The sequence below is a fragment of the Ostrea edulis genome, chromosome 2 (assembly GCF_947568905.1).
Source record: "Ostrea edulis chromosome 2, xbOstEdul1.1, whole genome shotgun sequence".
Taxonomy (NCBI): domain Eukaryota; kingdom Metazoa; phylum Mollusca; class Bivalvia; order Ostreida; family Ostreidae; genus Ostrea; species Ostrea edulis.
Window position 1 is genome coordinate 8,568,784 of NC_079165.1, and position 27,925 is coordinate 8,596,708.

The following is a 27,925-nucleotide window of genomic DNA, read 5'->3' on the forward strand; positions in this document are numbered from 1 at the left end:
TTGAGAAGAAGATTTTTAAATGATTATCTCCCCTTTGCACGGGGAATGACCCTTCATTTGAAACTTGAATCCCCTTCACCCAATGTTGATTTGTACCATGTTTGATTGAAATTGACATGCTGGTTCTGGAAAAGAAGATTTTTAAAATTTGTCAATGTATTTTTGCTGTCAATTAATATTATCTTCCTTTGGAGAGGGATGATTTGTGCCAAGTTTGGTTGAAATTGGCCAAGTGGTTCTGAAGAAGAAGATGAAAATGTAAAAAGTTTACAATTACAGCAACAATGGTGTCAAAAACAGACAACGGAAAGCTCTGATCAGGAAAGCTCACTTCAGTCTTTGGCTCAGGTGAGCTAAAAATGACAGTACCCATGGTAATTATTAACTCTAAAAGGACTCTTATATTTAGCCGCCATTCTATGTCTCCAATATTAAACAATCTCATGAAATCACTCAACATGAAAGAAAATGTTCATTCCATTACAGTCAGTTCAAATATACAGTAAAACACGCTTATAGCAAAGTGCTGGGGACGAGCAATTTTAATTCCTTATAAAAATCAACAAGTTCATAACATGTTTTAAAACTACAGGGAATGAAAATCATTTTGGTGAGAGCGTGAATTCATTATAAGCGTGTTTTACTGTGCCTGTCTGTGACAGTGTGCTGATCAGATTCGCTTATCAACATCTTCATGCATGCTATATATGATTCCTCCAGATGCAGACTTACCTCCCCTGTTTTGTCATAATGAGGGGCACTAGGCACAATCTCCTCCCGACAGAATTTCCTAGCTAAATCTCTGTACTCTTTCTGTTCATCAGATAATTCTAATAAAATCACAAACATACAGTGATGAATAATATGCCATGCATGACAATAGAATTAATACAGAAAATCACTTAAACCTCTAACAAACAGTATGTGCTGTTTTTGCCTGTTCTGAACTTGAACTATGGCTGAGAGTTTGGACTTCATTAGGTAATGTGTCTGAGATTAACAGTATATATTTCTTTGAACTCCATTAGGAAATGTACATATATTTTACTGAGATTAATAGTGGTTGTTTGTTTTGTGTCCCATTGAAAATTCCCCACTCATATTGAGACATCCACAGCTGTAGGTGAAGTACAACAGATCTAGACATGCTTATAGCGTTCAGGGCCGTAGCAGTGAGGCTTCTTTATTGTGACAATCTCTACTGCAACACGGGACCTCTGTTTTTAAGGTCACATCAGAAAGACCTTGATTCTCACTTCTAAATACTAAGTGTTTGGCAAAGGAGCAATCACTACCTATATTCATGTCTTAGGATTGATGCAACCAAATGGCACGAATGGGGCTCAAACTCTCGACCTCCCGGTCATGAAACAAATGATCTACCACTGAGCTACAGAATTAATAGTGAATCAGAGTTTGAATTCCACTCAGTATATCAACTCAAGATCAATTGTTTAATGAAGATTGAAAGAGATGAGATATGATACAAAATAATGAAGATTGAAAGAGATGAGATATAATGATATATATACAAAATAATGAAGATTGAAAGAGATGAGATATAATGATATATATACAAAATAATGAAGATTGAAAGAGATGAGATATAATGATATATATACAAAATAATGAAGATTGAAAGAGATGAGATATAATGATATATATACAAAATAATGAAGATTGAAAGAGATGAGATATAATGATATATATACAAAATAATGAAGATTGAAAGAGATGAGATATAATGATATATATACAAAATAATGAAGATTGAAAGAGATGAGATATAATGATATATATACAAAATAATGAAGATTGAAAGAGATGAGATACATGATATATACAAAATAATGAAGATCACCAATTTCAGAGACATACTCCATACAGATGGTTTCATGTAGACATTAGACAGACATCAAAAGACACCCAGCCCTAAGACCGACACCCACACATCCAGACACCCAGAGACATCAGACAGACAACCATCTCACAGACACAGACAGACATCCACAAAACAGACACCTAGACAGACATACAGACACCCAGACATCAGACAGACAACCACCTCACAGACACAGAGCAGACAGACACCTACAGACATCCACAAAACAGACACCTAAACAGACACCCAGACATCAGACAGACACCCATAGACACCAGACAGACAACCACCTAACAGACACAGACACTCAGACACCTAGAGATATCCACAAAACAGACACCTAGACAGACATGCAGACACCCACAGACACCCAGACATCAGACAGACAACCACCTAACAGACACAGACACTCAGACATCCACAAAACAGACACCTAGACAGACATACAGACACCCACAGACATCAGACACCAGACAGACAACCACCTAATAGACACAGACACTCAGACACCTAGAGATATCCACAAAACAGACACCTAGACAGACATGCAGACACCCACAGACATCAGACAGACAACCACCTAACAGACACACTCAGACAGACACCTACAGACATCCACAAAACAGACATCCACAAAACAGACACCTAAACAGACATACAGACACCCACAGACATCAGACACCAGACAGACAACCACCTAATAGACACAGACACTCAGACAGACACCTACAGACATCCACAAAACAGACACCTAGACAGACATACAGATACCCACAGACACCCAGACATCAGACAGACACCAGACATACACGAAACAGACACCCAGACAGACACCAGACAGACACAAAGACACCCAGACATAAGACAGATACCAGACATACACCAGACATAAGACAGACACCAGACATAAGACAGATACCAGACATAAGACAGACACCAGACAGACACCAGACATAAGACAGACACCAGACAGACACCAGACATAAGACTGACCAGACAGACACCAGACATAAGACTGACCAGACAGACACCAGACATAAGACTGACCAGACAGACACCAGACATAAGACAGACACCAGACAGACACAAGACATAAGACAGACACCAGACAGACACCAGACATAAGACTGACCAGACAGACACCAGACAGACACCAGACATAAGACAGACACCAGACATAAGACCAGCACCCAGACATAAGACATACACCAGACATACACTCTGTACGACAAACACAGACATCAGACACCCACAGACACCAGACAAACACCCAGACATCCGACACCTAGACACCCACAGACACCAGACCAACACCCAGACATCCGACACCTAGACACCCACAGACACCAGACAGACACCAGACATGAAGACTGACCAGACAAACACCAGACATAAGACAGACACCAGACATAAGACAGACACCAGACATAAGACATACACCAGACGTACACTCTGTACGACAAACACAGACATCAGACACCCACAGACACCAGACAAACACCCAGACATCCAACACCTAGACACCCACAGACACCAGACAAACACCCAGACATCAGACACCCACAGACACCAGACAAACACACAGACATCAGACACCCCCAGACACCAGACAAACACACAGACATCAGACACCCACAGACACCAGACAAACACCCAGACTTCAGACACCCTCAGACAGACACCCACAGACACCAGACAAACACCCAGACATCAGACACCCACAGACAAACACACAGACATCAGACACCCAGACACCAGACAGACACCCACAGACACCAGACAAACACCCAGACATCAGACACCCACAGACACCTAGTCACAGTGTTTGCCATGCAGTTGAACCCAAATGTATGCAAACCATTATAAATGCATGACAGTGTCAAGCACTCTTGATAGATCTTTGCTTAAAAGCCTATTGTTCATATTCTGAAAATCATTTACATTATTCCCATTCAGAAAATCATTTGCATTATATCAATTTAAACCAACGACACATGTCACGCACCCTGCTCAGCCTTATATCTGAAAATTATGTGATGTACGACAATCCCTATTTAATGCATTACTAGTGCCCATCGTTCATTAAATCCCTGACAAACACATACACTAACCCTTTCTTACAATAACGGCGCAGCTGAACTAACAATCATGCAAATGATCAGCCTCGATTACTGTTAAGTGTGGCAGCTTTCTATCATTGTGAGGATCCTGATCGAGTCATACTCTGATAAGAATTGACATCACCCTATACATCCTGTTTCATAAAGATGACCAATAATCTTACTTGATGACTCTGCAAACCATTCACACATCAATACTACAAGTACTGAAGATTACTAAATAGCACTGCAGCTGCACCACACATCTCTGATGTTAAATCTTGCACACTTTCTTATTCTCAGAATGAACATATGGTAGTAGTGTTAGTGACTTGTTTGTCTACAGTATGCATTGTTTAATGTTGTAAATGAACATATGGTAGTAGTGTTAGAGACTTGTTTGTCTACAGTATGCATTGTTTAATGTTGTAAATGAACATATGGTAGTAGTGTTAGAGACTTGTTTGTCTACAGTATGCATGGTTTAATGTTGTAAATGGACATATGGTAGTAGTGTTAGTGACTTGTTTGTCTACAGTATGCATTGTTTAATGTTGTAAATGAACATATGGTAGTAGTGTTAGAGACTTGTTTGTCTACAGTATGCATGGTTTAATGTTGTAAATGGACATATGGTAGTAGTGTTAGTGACTTGTTTGTCTACAGTGAATTTCTTTATCATGCCAATGCCAACAGTGACACTGCTAGGAGTTAGGTTTCATCCAAAACCTACAACTCACACTTCTGTCTGCCCAGTGTTTGTATTAAGCTCTTTCAGCCTTAAAACTAGACTGTTGTCTACGAGTTAATACATCATGTTGGGATTCCCCTGACGCGCATGGGTAAAAAACACCGTGTTTTGGATGAGAGGCCCGGGGTTTTCCGGATGATTTATATATGTACCACACTATATTTACATGTACTTTCTAAATAACATTCTCAGTTTTCTTTTTCATGCAGATGTTTTCAAGCATGTAATTAAAGGTCATATGAAATGATATCTGAAGAAATTGAGTTATGTATGGAAATTCATAAATCAAGGTTTATTAAACAATAATTCATTTTTATTTTTTTTTTGTTCAATGCATTATAACGTCATAACAGCTGATCAAATGTACTCGATCACGAAAATTATTTTTGATGATCGCGGCTGATCTCCCTTGCTGATGACGTCAAAAAGACCCACTGTGATGTAAACAAGTAGGCCTTATATAACATGATAGGCCTATAACAAAGTATTTTAAAACTGCATAACTTTAAAAAATGCCAAAGTGTGCTGCATTTAATTGTAGTACATGTGTTAGGTTGTAGAAGAGGGTGCATTTATACCTCTTCCCAAGGGATACCAGATTTAGAAGAAAAAAACATATGGGTATACAAAATCTCCGACGCGATGAATTCAGTGTTGCCATGAACATTGCACTTCAGTACATCCATCGGTAGCCAAACAATGTGGACACAAATAGATCAATTTCAAATCAGACGCTGTGCCAATAATTTTATATTTTCCAAAGACTGAGACAAATCAAAATATAAATTAAAGTCAACCGCTTAGTTAAAGCGAAGACACTGGTATGTATTACTAAATTACAAAAAGGTTGGATATCATTGTCATCAAAAAATAATAATTCATCAATGAACGTGAACTTTGAATAAATCTACTCAAAATTATATTATATTTTCATATCTTATCTACATTACAAACTCTATCAGTCAATAGTATTCGTATAGTTTCATGTTTATTAGGCCTACACGTGTAATATACATGTACCTACATGAGTATCCCAAAAGTGTGTAACTTTTATTTTCTTATTATTAATTGTAAAATTCAGTTGAATTAAAATTGTAAATAAACCTTTAATTCTGAAATTCAAAAAGAAAATCATGAAGTATCATTCAGAAATTATAATTTATATTCCATATACTATATCAGTACTGATATTACTAAATATGCTTATCAAAAAAAAATTTATTTTTTTTCTCATTAAAATAATATTTGAACAGCGGGGATGTAGTGAGAAAGTAAATACCTGCTATAGAATTATAAACGCAAGCAATTTTTTACGATTGAAAAATATAGAAGCACCCCCCTCTCCCATTAAAACAACGATTTGTGAATTTTACACTTAAATTGGGACACATGAGGAAACACTAACTAATTATGAAGAACCGTGCGCAAGTACAACAGATGCCATCCATGATAAATTTACCGCATTTAGGGTACTCTACACTTACAAGAATATTTTAGCGCTATTTCAATATTGTGGTTATTCGTATTCCGTGGGGATCCGGGTTATAATAGGTCCTTGAGCAGTACCCCTTGCTTGTCAAAAGAAGTGGTTCTTCGGATGAGACCGCAAAAACCGAGGTCCCGTGTCACAGCAGGTGTGGCATGATAAAGATCCCTCCCTGTTCAATGACCATAAGCGCCGAGCATAGGCCTAAATTTTGCAGCCATTCACCGGCAGTGGTGACGTCTCCATATGAGTGAAATATTCTCGAGAGGGGCGTAAAACAATATTCAATCTCAATCAATCATCTTATAAAAAGGAAAATGGGATTGCCATTAGAGATTTTAAGGTGGGTCCTTAGTCCTGGATTTTTGGGGTTTAGGTAGCATTTTTTTGTTTGGAATCAATAAATTAACATTCAGAGTAATGGAAAAAGGCAAAACAATTAAGGATTTCCATATTAATTTTCATTACATACACCACTAAAGTCATGTACCCCGATGTAGATTTTTATGAAATTCATTGGAAACAGTTATTTGTTTTTATTTTAATATAAAAACAACAAAATAGTTTTTGAATTGTATTTATTTATCGGGAAACATGTCAATAACTAAAACACATGTCATTTTCAATATGTTCATCAAGTTTTAGAATAATATGTTCAAAATTATTGAATTAGCTTTATTCTCCAAAATGTTAAAAAACAAACAAATGTGGACGCACTTTCCTTATAGCATGGTTTACATATCATTTTTTCTGTTTATATTAGTAGAGTTACATCTGTTATAGTTATTCATGGGAAAAAATCCATACCTTTCCTTAATAATTTCAAATCTATAGCTTCCAGATTATGTATACCCCCATCAAAAACTGAAGTATGGCACCATAAAGCTGAGCTATTTAAAATCACTCGGGGTAAAAAGTTTATGTAATTTCATGAAAAGACACAGATAATGATTCCTTATCACCTTGGTAAAATGTTTGTCAAAAATAAAGGAAATCTATCGCATTATGGACTTGATAAATAATTTAATGAGAACAGAGTTATTGTCCTTGGATTCAATATTTTGAAACATATCATTGACTATTCAAATATAACTAAGACTTTTGAAATACTTTATGGCTAACAAGATTTTTTACAATAATTATTGAAAAAGATTCCAACAAAATTTATGTTCCTATCATTAAATCATTGACGTTGCAAAATCCTATGACGTCACAGGAGTGTGGAACTACGTTAAACTATTTCATAAATGAAATGTACACAAGTTCAAACGACTAGAACTAATCTTTTTAAATAGATAGTTAAACTTCAGTATCTGATGGCATGGGGTCTTGAAATCCACAGGCATCTGCATGATGTATGGACAGTACCCCTCCCCCCCCCCCCCCCCCCCCCTTCTATTCTGATTTCTTTTTTGCGGCGATAATTTCTCCAAAATATGTGGATTCTCTGTCTAACCCATCCCAATTTCGATTTATGTAATCGTTTGACTTTCCCACTTGCCTTTTACCAGCTTTATTGTTACCGGTAGAATGTCAATCTCTAAAGCTTACAAAAAGTGGGAAAGGATTACATAAATCGAAATTTTCATGGGATAGACAAGGAATCTATGCATTTTGGAGGAGAAATTATCCCCGATAAAAAAGTCAGAAAAGGAGGGGGTAGTAGTGACCATACTTCAGGTGCCTTTGCAGTGTTGACTTCTTCAATATCATCCTCTGTTGAAGAACGTTATTCACTTCCCGTGCATCATTCCTGACTGGTTTAAACTGATATTGTTGAACCACAAATTCGGGCAGTTCGTCAGAAAACAAAAATTAGTCCATATCCGTTAAATGCAGCGAGATATTTCGTTGAACAAAACGACAGGCCTACACTATTTTCATTGCGTTGTTTACATCGATGGGTCGTTGTGACGTCACAAACACACATAATCAAGAACGATAAGCGGGTAACAAATTCATTCTATGTACAAGTTTACAGCTTTATTTTTTATCAATCCAAAGACAATAATTTTTTATTAAACACTGTTTGACCTTCATTCATACCCATCTTTATGTTTTTAAAGTAAAATACCATTGTTAGAAATCATTTCATATGACCTTTAAGGGAAAGTCAATAACTTTATAAAGTAATTAATCTGCTTTAACGTAATCATATACAAAAATAATACATGAACATCAGGTCATACAGCTTTAAACATTTAGTATTATTAAACCTACAGAATAGAATGAATTACCGAAGTTGACTCCGGAGCCAGTCTGCTCTGCGCTGGCCTGTGTAGCCACTGAGTAACATCTTCTGGGAACTTGTCGCAACAGACAGCCCAACTTCTGGGGTAGCTAACAAATAAAAATCAATCATTTAGGTTTGTAAATGTTTGATTAAACAAAAGTATAGTGCATCTTGATATTACTGTACTTATCACACACTCTTATACAAGGACCAGTAAGTGGCAGCAACAGTACCACATACATACAATATGTCCATTAGCTGCATTTTTCAGGAAATTTCGGAGGAGTAGCAAAATTTAGACGGCAACATGGCATCTGGAATGTCTTTTTAATTGCAATTCTTTCTTGATATACATATTTACATATTAAACCAGGGTTTTCAATATGCACTGGCACCAAGACCATTCTTCACTGGGAACTAGAGCTCAGACTCTAGCGATGCTGTAAAACAAAACCTGTATGTGGACGCAGTCAATCAGAAGTCAGGAAAAAACGGTCAATTTTCAATTGGGTTCTTTTACCGGCAAGGATATTAAGCCCTGATAAATATAGTTTGCATGTATACAAATAATGGCATCATTGTGCATTTCTTACATGAAGAAGTTGATCTAAATATACAATAACATTTATGTGTACAAATACAATTCTCAAAATATTGAATTACTATAGTGCTCAAGGGTTATCATAAAAGGAATCAAACTAATATTAAAATTCAACCAGATCTCTTTAAAAATAATTGTACAATAGAAATCTCTAATACTAATGGATTTCAACCAAACTTGGCTAAAAGCATCCTTGGGTGAAGGATTTCTAGTTTGTTCAAATGAAAGGCCATGCCCCTTCAAAGGAGAGATAATCACAAAAATGCGAAAATAGGATGGTCATTTAAAATCTTTTTAAAGAGTTGAAATTTACACGAAAGCTTACTGACATCGTGCAGGATTCAAGTTTGTTAAAATCACGACCCCCAGGAATAGGATGGGGCCACAATAGGGGATCGAAGTTTTTCATACAAATATATAGGGAAAGTAAAAATTTACGTGAAAGCTTCCTGACATAGTGCAGTTTCAAGTTTGTTAAAATCATGGCCCCTGGGGGGAGGATGGGGCCACAATAGGGAATCAAAGTTTTACATGTGAATATATCTAGGTAAAATCTTCTTCTCAAGAACCACTGGGTTAGGAAAGAATGAATTTGCATGAAAGCTTCCTGACATAGTGGAGATTCAAGTTTTTTAAAATCATGGCCCCCAGGGGTAAGATGGGGCCACAATAGGGGATCAAAGTTTTACATACAAATATATAAAGAAAATCTTTAAAGACCTTCTCAAGAACCACTGAGCCAGAAAAGTTTACATTTACATGAAAGCTTCCTGGCATAGTACAGATTTTAAGTTTGTTAAAATCATGGCCCCTGGGGGTAGGATGAGGCCCACAATAGGGGATCAAAGTCTTACATACAAATATATAGAGAAACTCTTTAAAAATCTTCTCAAGAACCATTGAGCCAAAGAAATTTACATTTACATGAAAGCTTCCTGACATAGTGTAGATTCAAGTTTGTAAAACTCATGGCCTCCAGGGGTAGGTTGGGGCCATGATAGGGATCAAAGTTTTACATTCGAATATATAGAAAAATCTTTAAAAGTGGGCCACGGTAAATCTTGTTTAATAATTTCAACAATTTGATCTGCAGACAATACATTTACCCAAAAAAAAACAAAAAAACTCCTAAGTATTTGACACATGATTTACATTCTATGTTGATACCATTGCATTCTATGGAAAAAGAACTACTATCAAAAGATTAAAGTTTGTGTTGTGGTCCAAACAAAATGCTTTCAGTTTTCCCCAGATGAAGTGACAGTTTGTTGTCTATCAACCAATCATGACAGATTTCTAATGTAGATGACAATTTCCTTGCTATTATGTTTGCATTAAAATGAGAGAATAAAACGGCTGTGTCATCTGCATATAATAAAACTTTTTATTCTTTCTCAATATTTCTGATCTGTATGAAACGTGCATGTAAGCCAGTGTTGACAGAGAAACGGCATATCCGTGTTTTATGATGTGTGTTAAAGCTGTAGATATACAACCTGAGAAATTTCTGTCACAACAGTCAGCAAAAAACCTAACAAGTGTTTAGTTTTATCAAGGGCCAAATTTGTTTAATTATGAGCCGGCACGAGCCGGTCCATTATATGAAATAAGAATTGAGAAGTCACATGCGTTTCTGTGGGACAGATGCATTGTTGAGCTAGCAATAAATAGTTACTTCATATAATCAACTATTCTTTTCAGTTAGTTTGTTCATCTCCGGATATGATCGAAATTTCTCTAAATTTTAACAGCCTTCGCGGTGTGATTTTTGCGTAGTTTTAAACAAAGGAATTCTTTGGAACACCTTTTCTTTTTAGTACACTTCCCAAAATCTCTCCGGCCCATAAATTTGTTTCTTGTGAGAGTTTTTAATAAAAAAATAAGTAAGAGGTTGAAGTTAGAATTTGAGGCAGATCAATTTAAATGCCATAGTTATGGTGTAATTCCGGGGCATGCCCTCTCCCCCCCTATAAAATTTTAGAAACAAGTATTCAAATTGGTGCATTCTGGAGGACAAACTTTAAATTTTGTGCAGGATTTTCTTTGTAAGTTACTCTTGTGTGAAATATTTCACTCCTAGAAATGATTTATCTATATAATGCCATGTTTAGAATGAAAATTTACACATAGTGAATGCTCCTATATTACTGGAGACAAATCCACGAGTAAAAAGTAAATCAACGTCTGAAATTCTTATACAGGTACAAATCATGTCTGTCTCCATATCCAGGAAATCACTGTAATGCTTTAATTCAATGTCATATTGACTTTGCATGTGCATCCTGGTTTGAATGAAGGCTTGACAATTGAGCTTAAGAACAAACTACAGGTTGTTCAAAATAAGGTTTTTATATTTATTTTGGATTTATCTCCCAAAAATAGTATTAATGTGATAGAGAGTTAGTTGAACAGTCAAATCACTTATTTGAAGCGAACAGCAGTATGTGTCACCTAAGTGCACATTAATTGCTAGAACCGGCTGAAGCTGAAAGTAAATTTCCAGACATGAATTATGAAGGACTGCTCCGAGATTCGGTGAAGGAGTCAGTCCAAATATTTAGCCAAGCCGAATCACAGTACTAAGAGATTACTGTCTCACTTATTCAGCATTGCACAGAATTTTCCATATTTTCAATAAATACACTGAAAACACCTGTTTATGGTAATGTTTATTCTCGCTAAAGAGGGATAATCGCGTTATAGCGAGAAGATCTCGCTAGAGGGGAAGTGTTCCCAACCTGTTCAGGGGTTTCATAATAAGGTCCCTCATAGTTTTCAAGGTCCATATGACCTGAGAAAAAAAATATCCAAAGGGTGCAAGGATGTTCCCTCTATATTTAATAAAACATGTTTCTATAATATTACGCATAGGTATTTCGCATTTATCTAATATCAAGAATATAGAAGCTAAAATGTTCAAGGGTTCAAAGTTCGAAAAATAGAGATAATTCGAAATAATACTTTGCACGGTCATAGATAATAATCTTAATTAATATAGATAAAAACGTATTTTCAAAACTTTACTACCTGCCTCAAAGATGTCATAATTTTCTTCTAAATGTCAAAATATCCAGTAGTTTCTTCTAGGTCAGCTATTGGTGTTTGTTAGGCAACCTATTTCGGCTCGGTTGCATAAAATCAAATCCCGAGCCCGAGCTAATTGAATACAATCGGATCACGTTCGTCATTTTCCGTAACCGTTTATTTGCGGTTACGGAAATGGCCGAGAAATGACAATTTTTGGCCTGAAATATTTTGAGATGAAAATGCAAACAAGTATTTCTATAAGATATTTTCTATTTTAACAAGTATTAATGTAACCAGTTACATATGTAAGCAATATTGTAGAAACACAACATCTTTTTGATCCATCACTGCGTTTTTGATGTGCAAAAGAAAAAAATTCTAAAAAGTTTCCATTGCCATTAGAATAATTTAGCATGTTTGTCAAACTATTGTAAATTATACGACTTTAAAACTGAATTAAATCGCAGGTGCTTGTGGACTAATCTCAGCTGAGATTCGGCTTGGCTGAATATTCGGACTGACGCCTTCACCGAATCTCGGAGCAATCCTTCACAAGTCTGGAAATTTATTAATGTGCACTTAGGTGACACTGCTGTTCGCTCCGTCTAAATATGTAAATTCCATAAAATAAACCATCAATAATTTTCCCGTTCAAATGTTCAAAGACTTCTATGGCGCAATATTTTATCTTCCAACATTGAAGAGTTCCTATAGTTTGTTTTTTGAATTAGAGAAATGCAAGTAGGTATGTAGAGATACGATGTATCAGTAACTAGATATTTAAAGCAGACTTTAGGAACTCTTCAAATATTGTGCCATGGAAATCTTCATTTGAACGGAAAATGTAGTGCCTGTTTTTATTTTTAGGATTTTTATACCTAAATGGAAAGTAATATAGATAGTTAGTTTAACAGTACTAGTCAAATCGAACAGCAGTGTTACCTAAGTGCATTATAATTGCTAGAAGTGACCGAAGCTGAAAGTAAATTTCCAGACATAAATTATGAAGGACTGCTCCGAGATTCGGTGAAGGCGTCAGTCAAAATATTCAGCCGAGCCGAATCTCAACCGAGATTACTTGTGGACATGATCACCCCCCCCCCCTCCCCTAGATCGCCAATGATAATTGATACTAATAATGGTAATAATAATTTTATAAAATAAATATTTATAACAAGTATAACCATTTTCTTTTAATCACTCTTTTTCTATACCGCATACACTAATAAATATGAGGTGCCGTTTTAATATTTTTGAGGTATTTTCTGATATCAAAAAAATAATTATTGATATCAATAATTCCAATTCCTGATATCAAAAAATAATTCTTGATATCAAAATCAAGAATTCGAATTCCTGATATCAAAAAATGATTTTCTGATATCAAAAAATCGAATTCTTGATATCAGAAAATAAGGTTGATTTTCTGATATCATAAAATCGAATTCTTGATATCAAAAAATCATTTTCTGATATCAAGAAATCGAATTTTTGATATCAAAAATTGAATTTTTGATATCAAAAAAAGAATTTATATTTTTTGATATCAAAAAATCACATTTTTGATATCAAAAATTCGATTTTATGATATCAGAAAATCAACCTTATTTTCTGATATCAAGAATTCGATTTTTTGATATCAGAAAATCATTTTTTGATATCAAGAATTAGATTTCTTGATATCAGAATTCGATTTTTTGATATCAAAAAATGATTTGTATTTTCTGATATCCGAAAATCGATTTTTTGATATCAAAAAATAAGACTCATATAAAACTACGATCGACTTAATGAATGCTCCCCGTGATGCAACCTTCAGCTTCCCGCCTGAAGTTGCGAACCTTGTATGCACGTGGGGAATAAATGGTGAATCTAGATCTAATTCATTATGGCAAATTCTTCCATATCTACAATGGTCAGCACTGCTTTGTCCGCAATTCGCTATGAAGTGAACGGGTGTGCAAACGAGACCCGTGGAGAATGATGATCATGGAGACGCACTGTACAAAACAACGGCTACCAGTCATGATGGCTTGTTGAATGTTCCTTAACATGTCATGCTCAGCAGTCCCATTATCCGCCATTTTTCAAATCACATATACTGATGTTATAGAAGGATTTCAAGAAAATAAGTCATCATAAATAAGATTACCGGTAAAAAGGGTTAATATTCATTACATTTGCATTAAATATATATACTACTGACGAGCCCGCAGGGCGAAAGCGCTATAGATAAAAGTTTGAGTATTGGATTTTATTTTTTGACTTTATATATATATATATGTGTGTGTGTGTGTGTGTGTGTGTGTGTGTGTGTGTGTGTGTGTGTGTGTGTGTGTGAACTCTTTACCTGATTGTTAATTCAATGACAAACGAGGAGAGCAAAATAGATAGACTACCGCCAAAACTCCGGATGCAGAAAGTAACCCGAACTTGAATATGTCCAGAATTATCAAGAACCTTATAAAATTCCTTCTATCGTTAAAAAAAAATCTTCAAAGAATCTGAAATATCAACGAATTTTAGAAAGCAAATCGGACACTGTAGACTGTAGGCCTAGTTCAGCGATTTTCTATGGGTCAAGGGAGTATTCATTATTTATGTAAAGATTTTTCGCCATTTTCTTTTATTTTCTGATATCAGAAAATGTATTTTGTGATATCAAGAAATCAGTTTGAATTCCTGATATCAGAAAATCATTTTTTGATATCAGGAATTCGAATTTTTGATATCAGAAAATGTCTTATATTTTTTATATCAAGACTGTGAATTTCTGATATTAAAAATTATATTTTTTGATATCAGAAAATATGATGTTATTTTTGATATCAGAAAATGATTTTTTGATATCAAATATTCGAATTTTTGATATCAGAAAATCACTTTTTGATATCAAATAATATAATTTTTGATATCAGAAAATGACTTTTATTATTTGATATCAAGAATTGGAATTTCTGATATCAAAAAATCATTTTCTGATATCAAAAAATATACTTTTTGATATCAAAAAATGATTTTTGATATCAGAAAATACTTCAAAAATATTAAAACGGCGCCTCATAAATAAACGCAAATAAATAAATTGTCATTTTTTCCCACACCTTTATTATATCTCCAAAATTTACCACATGTACATAGAGGTAATGTTATGATTATGTGTGTCATTTTTGAAAGTCCTCATTTAGATCCATAATCTCATAACTAGTCACACATACACGTATCAAAGATGCAAATAATGACAATTTTGTATAAGTTTATTGATGATTACGTACAGTATTTTTAACCTATTTACAATTACGAAGGTGGTTATTCCGCGGGGGGGGGGGGCACGTCCCTGTAGACTGAATATGTATTGTCTATTGTATCTATTTACAAATACAGTGTATGTATTTATTCATTGAGGGTAGAAAGCGAACACAGGAAAAAAGTTTTTCTTTCTCATGCAGTGTTGGACTCTCGCTGTATTTTATACAATAAAACGAAATATCTTTTTTTCGATAGTACTTACACATTGAACTGGGTATAAAAAGGGAAAGTAAATATATCTGTGATATAGAAAGGAATGATCTAGGTCCAGTGGTCCAGTGCCTTGGTGCGAAGGGGTCATCAGTGTGTAAAACCTAAGTGTCCAAGTGGTCAAAAGTGGTGGACCCCCCCCCCCCCCCCCGTTAATTTTTTTTAAAGGGTTATGGTTTGCCATTTGTGGTTTTTCACCCGCCCACCCCTTTCTTGGATGGAAAAGGTACAAACTTGGGTCGCATCCTCTGATTTTTTTCTTTGTCTCAGCGGCCACTGGAGAGAGAGAGAGATGTTTATTATTATTTAATTTTACTTAACGCTTTCCCCGTATTGTTCGACTCTTCAGAGTGTAACAATTAAAATTGTAATGAGTGTAAATTCTTATATTCTGAAAAGCCAAACAACACGGTGTATAACTGGAATCAAATGCGGATCATGTTTACTTAAAAGTCATTTTCCAAAACTAGTGCCCATACCATAGACTTTAATGCTCTCTCTCTCTCTCTCTCTCTCTCTCTCTCTCTCTCTCTCACTTTCTCTCTCCATATATATATATATATATATATATATATTAAAGCACAAACAAACAATTATAACACCCAACCTTACGTTTACCCCTAGGATCTAAACGATACATGTGATTGCATCAGTGTGTATAAGTAGCGCTTTAGGAGCATAACAAAACTTCCTTCAGGGCCGTAAATTACATGGAGGCGGAGGAGGCAGCTGCCTCCTCCAACTTTTGAGCCAAAAAAAATTAAAATTTAAAGTTCATTAGAATTTATGTTGTTTCCAATAACTAAGAACATGATACCTCCCTTAAAAAGCATTCCAAATCTTTCTTTTAGAATGAGTTAGTCAAGTAACATCTTAGAAGGCCCTAGAATCAAGGATTTTGCACGAAACGTGTTCAGTGTGCACAAAATGTGCTCAGCGTATGGGGGCCTGGGCGGCCCCCAGACCCCCGCCTAATTTCCTGCCTCCTCCAAATTGAAGGTTAATTTACGGCCCTGTCCTTTTTAGGGAAGTCGTTTTTACGCACTGGTGTGACAGGTAGGTGCCGTACGTCGCTGGTTCGACCCCGGGCTGGGGCGAAAATTTTCAGTACCTAGTTGTTATTATTTAGTGCTTTATATATATATATATATATATATATATATATATATATATATATATATATATAGATCTATATATATATATATATATATATATATAGTTTGATTGTTTGGGACACTATATATCTCTCTAAATGAAATGGGCTTAGGTATTGTTGAATAATTTGATGAAACGTAGTATACTAATGATTTGGTTTATGTAAAAAGACTTATTTTTATGATATTGGGAAATCTAAAATATAGAAAGCAATTTGCTGTCGAACTGAATCAAAATAGCTTTTGGTCCAAATGAGGTAAAAATGAAGTGTTGATGTTAATTCTAATCGATCTATGACAAAAATCTACGAAATGAATTGTATTTGAACATCCGTCTAGCTATTTTCTGCATGAATAAATCAATCATTCAAACCGGAATACTACATTTATCCTAAGGGTTGATTAGACGCTTCACGTAAAAAGATAAATCTTTACATAGTTTTTCAAGACGCTTGATGGAACCTGCGAAGCTCTCAGATACCACGTGGTACGTAAATCCATGTTTCACCAGGGACAAGCGTACAAGGAGCAATCGCGAAAAAAGTGTGTGTGTGTGTGTGTGTGTGTGTGTGTGTGTGTGTGTGCTATTGTACTATTGATTTAGATATATCGAATGTTTTCCTGGTTTGTTTGTTTTTATAAACTAATGTGAATATGAGTAAATATTATTTAATTTCCTTGAACTAATGTATTGCAAAATGGCAAGTACTAACTATGTATATAGAATGTGCCTCACATCAGACCTTTATTTTCACAGCGTTCAGTGGTCAATTCATGTACTCATAACTTTACAATTCCTAACCAAATGTTGTTATTTCAAACGAAATCTGCACAAAAAGGAGTTATTTTTTCACCACGGAAAAAACCCCATCGCCCGCTCTAGATAGATAAACCTATTCGGTAGAAAGGGATGTTATATTAGGGAAAAGAGTACCAATATACTCCAGTTTCGAGATTAGAGCTCTCCTGTGTAGGAGGTGCATTTAGTGGAACTTTGAATGCTGAAGCGGAACAGAGTGGATCTTACAGTCAGTGATAAAGACGATAAAATGTATTATACCGACTTCTCTTTAAATGCTTAATGTAGGATATATAAAATATTGAAATATAACATAATGACAAAGTGCCATATATATTTGCAAGTAAAATCCTAGATAGTGATAGGTAGGTGTAACGAAATAACGTGATATGATAAGAATTCCTTGTATCTAATTACTCCTTGAATACTTATCATTTATTTAGTTTGTGTATCAGTCGGAAACGGGTAATGAAACTGCGTATGATAAACTTACTGAGTACATTCACTTATGCAGTGATGAAGATTTGTTCCACTCCCGCGTGTAAACAAGTTGTTTTGCGCCTTACTGTGTATGAGAGTTCTCCAAAGGGAAATAAGTTGGACGTATCTCGAAACCGCAGTATTCATTTCCCAAGTTCGTTCCAAGTGCGGATAAAAAAAAACGACAAAAATTATATAGGGTCCCGTTGCTTTTAAAGGCCATATTAGCCTGGTTCCGGCCTACCCATAATGTTCCGCACAATGCCATATTTGTACTTTTTTTTTTTAACAACATATAGCAATCTGCAGTAAATTACACCCTTCATTTCAAACACATCCCTACCATGGTACTTTCCTCAGTCATTTTTCCATTTTGTGCGACAATTTTTCTCCTGATTTACTACTTCCGGGCAGCAGTCAAAAAATGCCGCTTTGTTTTGCTTTGGTTATGCTAAGATATTTCTTTCAATTTCAAATAATTTCACTCTTGATATTAGCCAATCATGCAACACCTAGACATTTATATATCTCTGGTCAATTTTGGGGTAAACTGCGTTCGGGTTACGCATACGGGGTTTGTTAATCTCATTCCATTAAGCAAGAGTCGGTGAACACCTGAATATTTATTTGTAATGTAATTTGAAAATTTGAAATAGGAATTTCGCCTATATAGAGCAATATTTTTCCAGTGTTGTAGCATAGACTTTCCCACTCCGTATCGTTACCCCCACCCCCACCTCTAAATTTATCATTGCGAGCAATATTTCTACGAAATTGATGCTCTCATCAATTGAATTGAAGATAGCAATAACTGAATTAATGCGCACATCAAATCTATTATCGCTCTCGCGCGCATTAATTCAATTAAAGAGAGCAATAATCGAATTGATTATATCTTCAAATAATTGAAGATATCTTCAATTATTTGAGTTTATGCTAATTTGGCGCTCCATACTTTTCCGGTCCCCAACTTTGACCTATAGGTCGGTAAATAGAAAAATATAGCTACTGCTAACATCTGTCTGTCTGTCTATCCGTCTGTCTGGCTGTCTATCTGTCTGTCTGTGTACCCGTGCGTCTGATACTACATGTATCCTTGAGGTACCTAGAAATGATTCTGTGCACATAGTCTGATTACTTTCAAGGTTAATAATTAACATGAAGATCAAGGTCGTTTTGTGCACTGGAGAAAATTTAGCGGAGCAGTTCGAGTACATATTTTGTTTCGAAACTTTCCAATATATGAACTGACCCTCACTTGCTCTTTGAAATTCAAAATGGTTTTTTTTTTCCAGAATTTTCTTCAAAAGTTGAATTTGGTAAAACATATTTGATGGAAATTTTCGAGGCAACAAAAATGTTTTCATTCTGTATTTTGACAACTGATTTTTTTTTTCATCTTTTAGATATGCTCTTTTCACTATATTTTCACCGTTTGTTTCTGACTTAAGAGCCCTGCCTCTGATATCCTAACTAACATGTCAATATTTTCTCAGTGCGAATGCATGCAATTACATGTAATTAAGTAAGGAAATGGTATATATTCTTTTTATCACAAAATACCATCACCCATTAAATTATTATGCAATGAGGCATGTTCACAATGGAATTGTAAATGTTATTTTGGTTTATGTGTACCATGTGAGTAACATAATTTTAAAGAGAATATGGAATTAAGTCAAATGTTTCCAACGGAAATGGCATCTGAAATAAAAACCTCAACACGAGGCTCGAAATATTTCTCAAGATACCAGATATAGAAGAAGGTAATTGGACGATTAAGACGTTTTTCTGCCTTACAACTCTCGTCAAATTCAACATTTGTAAACGAGAAATAATACATCTGTTTTAATAACAGATTAATTTACAGAGGAAGATGACCTCGTAGATCACAAGAGAAAACCGATAACTGCTGATGACTTACTAGATCTCTGAAGTCGATAACAGCTACTGGTAGAATATAACGATCCTTCTCCTCTAATTATTTTTTGGAGATAGAATTAAAAAGAAAATAATTCATGGTGCAAAAGAGCTTCACTACACCAAGGTTGATCGTTCTAAATATCAAATGGGGTCAATAAATTTTCAATTATGTATGTGTTAATTTTATTATGATATTTCTTTTGTATGTGAAAAACAACTTATTTGTTTAACTTTTTATTGTGTCCCATGGGAAAAATATAAACCAATGTGGTATATCACTTTTGGGCCGCAAAATCTCCATTCCTCTCATGCACGAAGACGTAATTTGATTTTTTAAATATGCATATCGCAGCTTTTTCCTCAGTTTCGTAATTCTTTATGTATAAGGTTGAATAATTGAGAAATGTAACTTTCTAAAAATCAATATGCAATTTAACTTTCTCCAAATGCTATAACTTTTTTCTGAATTCTGTGTCCAAGCGTCTCTTCAGATGATGGTAACGTATATCAACAAATTCCGGATTGATCCAGATAACAAATTTTACTTTAATTTTGTAAGAATTGAATTTCCTGCAGAATTTCGCTTCAGTGACCATAACTTTGAATGCTGATCGTGATACTCGATACGAACAAAGACCTACATCTGTGAGATTATTTATTTATTTATTTTTATTTTTTACTTTTTGTAGAATCCTGCACATGTTCCTGTATATTCTTGAAAATGTGCTGGTGTTGACAACTTACAGACGTATCTAAACAAACATATCTTGATTTGCATACTGAAATACTGTTTTTCTCAAAGGAAAAATAGAAATGAATATTTCATTAATTGTAGATATTGTGGAATTAATAATTAATACGGTTACGTCATACTTCAGATTCCCTTGTGATTTCTTAATAACATACAAAAATCTTCTCTCTCTTTTTTCGCGGAATTTGATATCGCTTTCCGTTGACTTATCCGTTATTATGTTATACTGAAATATGATCAAAACAATACATCAATTTTTAAGGAGCCAAAACTATACTACATTCAACAGTAGTCTGAAACACATTTATCAACTTTTGACGCGCTCCTTATAAAACCATGCATGCAAAAAACCATATCATCCATTGATTTAAAAAATACTTTAACATTGCACCTAAAATCTTGTCGTCCTTATTTCTCATTCATTGAAGTTGTCATTTGATATTTGACTTTGAAAAACAGGTACACAAAACCGATGCAACCCCCATACCCAAATAAATCTAATGTATACAAGGTACACTGTATATGGTTAGCTGCAGGCTGAGTAAAAACGAAGCATTAAATGCAGTTCACATCTTGATTATAAGTATCATTAGAACACACGAACTAACAAACACGTGACGGTCCAAATAATTGTTCAGATGACTTCAACTTGACGACACGTCTATAATGGACTAGCGGGTATAATTTATATAGGTATCATGATATATAGTTATATTCAGAATGTACATTTAAATTTTCAACACAGGAAAAAGCTTTACCCGGGGTATATGATCCTTGTATTAGGGACTATTTCTTATACGCGCATATTTGTCTGTAGAATACTGAACTAGACCATAAATTGACCCCAAATCTGGGAGAGGCAGCACAAAAGAGGGGATCTGGGGCCTCAAATGTTGAGCAGGTGTTTGTGCAAAATACTTGATTCTAGAGTACGATTGTCCACTAATTTCCCGAATAAACACGTAACTTTCTAGTTATAAGGTGAAAAATACGTGATACGTTTACGTTATAAAGCGTAAAGTTTGCTTACAGAGGCGAAACGTTCCCAATCTATCGATTAAATACGCTCGAAATATAAAAGTAGCATGAAATAATTTGTCCAATATAATGAAGAAGAATAACGATAGACCTGTCGAGCTGTACTTATCTCTTGATATGATTTCACTGCTTTGTGTAAGCAGATCATCTTGTTGACCTTTGATTCCGTTGTATTGTTTAAAACAAAAATTTGGATGTATTTCTTAGAGGGGTATGCATTTTATGAGTTTGTGCTATTAAAATGCTCTTGGTTCAATTTCAATGAAAATGTAACCTCTATTTTTCCTAATTTTGATTTGTGTTCGCTCTCTCTCTCTCTCTCTCTCTCTCTCTCTCTCTCTCTCTCTCGCAATGAATTAAAAATGCATTTGCTGAAAAGTTGGAATTTACGGCTCTGAAGAAGATGGAAACTTTTAGGATACGTAAATCAGGGGCAGATCCAGAGAAATCCAGAGGGAGGGGGTGCGACCCATGTTCGTACATTTTCTGCCCCTAACAAGGGGTTGAAGAACCCAAAGTGGCACAAAATTTATGTGTTTTCGGTAAAAAGTTTACAGCCAAAGGAGGGTGTGAGTTGCAACCTTCATAACCTACCGTCTACATCCACCACCGTAGTATCAGGGGAAATAAAATCAAAAGGATCCACTACCAGATGCTTTGAAATGTAATATACTCTGTAAAAAAAAAAAAAAAAAAAGTGTACACACAAGTCTATGCCATCATAATGGTTGAGAGTGAGAAAACCATGTTTGCAAGGAGAGAGTTATTGAGATTCTGTTTGAAACTGAAATAGAAATGCAATGATTTAAAAATAATAATAATAATACACTTATTTGAAGTACTTTTTGTTTGGGCAACCTGAAACCCATTGGGGCAACCTGAGATTAGTACCTAGGTTGCCCGAATGGCGAGTCCACATTCTGACGAGTATCGAACCCTGGATTAGTATGAAACGCGTCAGACAACATTTTCAAGACCTACGACACTTGATGTATTTGCAAATAATAAGATCATTGTAACGACCATAAAATTTGCGAAATCCCGACTTCAAAGGAGATCGTTGAAACCCCTGTAAAATCAACTTATTTGTGAGTAGCTTGCCTCAATTTAAAAAATGACCACACGCAGAAAGTGCTCTCTTGTATTGAATCAGCTGAAAACCATAAACACTATAAATGGAACTGATAATGGAATACTGCTACTTAAATTTGGAAAGTCAACGATAGAGAAGCTAAAGTTTGGCATAAAGTTGAGTTGTCAGTTTACTGTTAACATCTATAATAGATAAACATCCAAATATGAAGCAGATATGGAAGAATGTGTGGAGCCGTTTATTTTGAGTTCACTGGGATATATCAAAGCACAGTCTGATTACCCCCCCCCCCCCCTCCTCCTCCTTACACTCGTGAGACGAGTGTAAGGAGGAGGGGGCTGTTTTAATCAGACTGATCAAAGCAAAGTATGACTGACAATGAGCATTGTTAATAGGTAGATGAAGGTCACAGCAAGATATGTTTTCTTCTTAAAACGAAGCATTTGTGTAAATTTTGCTTCATATCAATACAAAACAGGTCGGTTGATAAAGGAGCACAATTCATGCCCATTGGAATTTCAAAAGACTGTTTGGTATACTCGATTACCAAAGACCACGTAGATATTATCAACGAGGAATTCAATCATCCTTTCAATATTAACTTCAGAACACTTGTGTGTAGAATCAGAGTGGTGTTTAATGAAGTGATTTTTTGAATGACTGATCACAAGATATCAATTGTTCCGTGTTCTATTTTTATTCAAAACGCAGCTACCTATGACGTCAAGAACCCTAGTCTTAATTTATCATGAGGATTAGTCACGTAAAGTGTTGAAAAGTCACATGTTTTGATGCTGTTGGTTTAGGACAAGTTTTGCAATTTCAAATCTATTAAAAGTTCTTAGAAATTTTTTTTAGAATCCACATTTGATTTACACCACTTCTCGCATATGTTGCGGTACAATACGTCTAGAATTATTTCTAGAATATATGTAATATAGAAAATGTTATGAATCATGATCTCAAAATTCTTGAAGGATGGTCAAATAACTGGCTTTTGAAATTTAATCCTAGAAAAACTAAAGTTTTATTTTTTACCAAGGCAAAGCATAATGAAATTCCAAAACTGCTTTTTCAAAATTGTCAATTAGAACTCATTTCTTCCCACTTTCTCACTTTTTCCAATGATTTAAAATGGTCTGTGTATATCAATGATATTGTAAACACTGCATATAAAAAAAACTACGACTTCTAAGGAAACTCAAATTCACTTTATGTAGAAACAAACTATCTAAATTGTATATGCCTTTTGTTAGACCTATACTAGAATATGCTTCAGTCGTATGGGATGGATGTTCTTCTGCAGAAATTGAAAAGTTAGAAAAAGTACATCTCCATGTAGCTAGAATTGTAACGGGACTGCCAATCTTGCATCCAAAGAATCATTATATTTAGAAACGGGTTGGGAAGCACTAAGTAAGAGACGGGAAATCGCAAAATTAATGACAATGTATAAAATTCACTTCAATCTTGTACCACAATATTTAGGTGATATCATTGACAATTTTCGAAAGGATACATCGCGCTACAATACTCGTTACGAATATGACTATATACCTCCTAGAACTAAGCAAGAAACATACAACAAATCATTTTTGTCAGATGCCATTCGCAAATGGAACTCTTTAGCAAACGAAGCAAAGAAAACAACCTCTATCTGTCAGTTCCGTCGAAACATTTCTAATAATATCAATATTTCAATAGTGCCTAGACATTTCCTTCTTGGCAAAAGAATAGTAAATATAATTCATACTAAATTAAGACATAACTGTTTGCTGAACTATGATTTACACCGAAAAAACATTGTCAATTCTCCTAACTGTCATTGTGGTATGAGAGAAGATGCATATCATTTTTTCCTTGTTTGTAAAAGATTTTCAGTAGTAAGAAATGTTATGTTTAACGAACTTTTTCAAATACAAGAATTATCTATTATTGATACACGGATTTTACTTTGAGGCAGTGACAATTTGGGTTATGAAACTAACAGCAAAAATTTTAATGCTGTTCACAAATTTATACTTAATTCAGGCAGATTCTCATGATAGTAATTCACTTTATGCTAAATGTACATGTATTTATTTTATCTAAACATATGTTTTATGACAATTGTTATCAATTAATCTAAGGTGAAAACCTCGTAAGTTGTAAGAACTTATGTTCAAACTTGTTGTATATTATATATGCAAGGTGAAGATATTATATATGCAATAAAATATGTTCAAACCAAACCAATTATTTCTCCTTGAAAGGAGTTAATGGCATAATTATTGGATCCAGCAATGTTTGTATGTTTGCAATGGCTATATGAAGTTTTGGAATCCAGTATAGGCACGGTAACTCATATTTATTCGTCCTATAGACAGGGGTATTAAAGGCGTTTAAAACTGAGGCGTTATTTTAAAGAATTTCGCCTTTTGAAAGTGAAGTTAGAGTAAAAGTTGAATTACGAAATGGAGTTCATGCCAAATACAATGTTTTACAAGCTTTGTCAGCTAGTTTCGATACGTAATCCTCATGCAATGTATCTTAATAAGCTCTTTCGTCATTCTGGTTAACTAAACACAGAAAGATAGATGCTAAGCACATTGTGTTTTGATGTGTCTAATACGAGATTTCAATATCCCTTTAAGGTAATTCCCCATACCACGTCAAATAACGTTAGAAACGTTATTCACGAGTTACGAACGTTATCACATTCAACGAACCCGATGACATTTTGGTGAATTTTTTAGACTGTATTAGGACTGATTGTTTAAAAGCAAACAACAAAAAACTAGAATTAAAAAACAGCAACATACGAATCGCAATAATACAAACAAGCCGGTTCTATTCAAAACAACGCTTGGGAGAGAAAATGCTAATAGTTATGTCGTAAACTCTCCATACACATTGCGTTAAGACACACAGTCGTTTAGTAATTCCCGCGATATTTCTGTAAATATTACAGAGCTCTAAAACTTCATTGTTATTTCGGATTTCAAACATTTCGGTTGAGCATCACTGAAGAGACATTATTTGTCGAAATGCGTATCTGGTGTATCAAAATTGGTACCGTATAAGTTTTACGTTATGACTCCTGGGTTGAGGCCTCTGCTGGTGGACTGTTAGTCCACGAGGGTCTCTACAGCCCAGTAGCTAAGTACTTCGTTACAAGCTTGAAAATACGGATGTATATTTAATTGCTGTTACAAATTTTAGAAATTCATTTCAAAATTAAGGATTATCTCCCTCACGCATAGCTTAAACGAATTTGACTCCACTTTTTTTGGCACACTGTTTTTGCCTATAATAGCTTTTAAATTTCATTGTTATTTCGGATTTCAAACATTTCGGGTTGAGCATCACTGAAGAGACATAATTTGTCGAAATGCGCATCTGGTGCATCAAAATTGGTACCATAAAAGTTTTACGTTATGATGTTAAATCGTGTTGCCAACTTTCAATGTATCTATTGTACGCCATTTGTTTTGTGTGATTTCTGATCATTAATGACGGGTAGAAATATCGAATCTCCTATACAACTGACAAAATGCAAATTTTTGTGTGCTACATGTACTGAGAGTCACATATTTATGTTATGTTTTCCTTATAATTTATCTAAACCTGAAAGAATACGATCGATGTCGTCATGATCTAGATAAAATAAATAATGCATAATCTAAAGCTGTATGACATTGTGACCCCCCTTGAAAATTTGTTTATTTATTTACACGACAAAAATCGCTTTCGAGGCCCTCCGAATCCATAATAAATGTGCATATACATGTACATGTATGTGCATATCTCTGTTGTGTCTAATGATTTCAGGGTGTTCAATTTAGATCATACGCAGACAGATTTGTCACATATTAGGCCCTATCTCTAGGCCTAGGTGTCGTACGCTTGTGTTATTGTATATACAGTATGGATCATGGGTGTTGTAATGTAATTTTCTTTTATCTAAAACACTTTTCTGGTCGGACATGACCTCCACTGATGTTGTGATTAAAACGTCTCGGAATGTACGCGGTAGTTACATGTCGTTAAGACTCACATCGCATGGCTGTATCGTATTGTTAAAAACTACCAGGAACTAAAAAATTACGAAGGGGGCGGGAAATGCAGAATTCGGGTGTTTTAAAAATCTGTAGGTGTTTGAAAACACAATTTTTCGGATATGGTAGGCTATGATTAGTCAAAGTTTGACTACTATACGTGCATTTTCTTCCCTTTGAAACCAAGAGCATGGTTCAGTAGATGAAAAATTATTGAAAACAGTCAAATGCAATACATTTTCTTCAATTCATATGAAAGAAACATATTTCTATCGTTTAAATAAAGACAGTGCCTTAAAATGTATGCATATTGACACTGCTTGTTTTAAAGTGATGTGTTCTATTTTTAGAAGTGGCTGCACTCTGGGAAATATTTAACTTCGGGAATTTGGTCAATATACATCTTCGACAAAATACATGCAAATTTTGATAGAAATCTGTAGGTTTTTCAATATTAAGATGTAGTATGGGGAATTACCTTAAAACTTTTTATCCATTCAAGTTCTTCCTTTTCATATTTAGCCCATCGTCTGCCATAATCTTCAACATAATTCATAATAGAGCCAATTGAAAGATCTAGGCTCCCTGTATTTCGAACCTTTTGAAATAAGTGACTTCAACTCATCATTTTAAAAATAAACTTCTTCCGACATCACCAGTAATAACATGGCCAGCTGGACTGCCGTTGAAAGAAGAATATAGAACAAAACCATGTAGGATGATTGGGGGATGCTTTATATCTAGGCACTGTAAAGTTAGTTTGTAAGTGTTTTTGTAGAAATACTAGTTGCAGACTTAAAACACAGATGAACGCCCCAGTTTTTGCAGATTTTGTGGGCATTGCATTCATTCATTCATGTCTAGTCTCTTTAGTATGCCAAAAAATAGGACAATGGTATTCTTTACCAATGGCGGAAGTCTTTATGTATATACATGTTGATCTTCTTTATTTAGTAACTTTTTACATTTGGAGCAATTTTGTTCTACATGTTTATATTTTGTATATATGTTGCATTTGCCTTTTTGTCATTTATTCAAATAATAAATGACCA

General features: G+C 34.8%; 1 protein-coding gene across 1 annotated transcript in view; it reads right to left on the reverse strand.

Moving 5' to 3' along the window:
* LOC125681337 (medium-chain specific acyl-CoA dehydrogenase, mitochondrial-like) overlaps positions 1–12,213 on the reverse strand; it is a 31,642-nt gene extending 19,429 nt beyond the window's left edge. The window contains exons 1-3 of the mRNA XM_048921372.2: positions 12,080–12,213; positions 8,456–8,558; positions 733–830 (exon numbers count right to left, since the gene is read on the reverse strand). Of these exons, the coding sequence (XP_048777329.1) occupies positions 733–830; positions 8,456–8,558; positions 12,080–12,097 (219 nt within the window). The 5' untranslated portion in view covers positions 12,098–12,213. The remainder of the gene's footprint in view (positions 1–732; positions 831–8,455; positions 8,559–12,079) is intronic.
* Between the last annotated feature and the right edge of the window lie 15,712 nt (positions 12,214–27,925).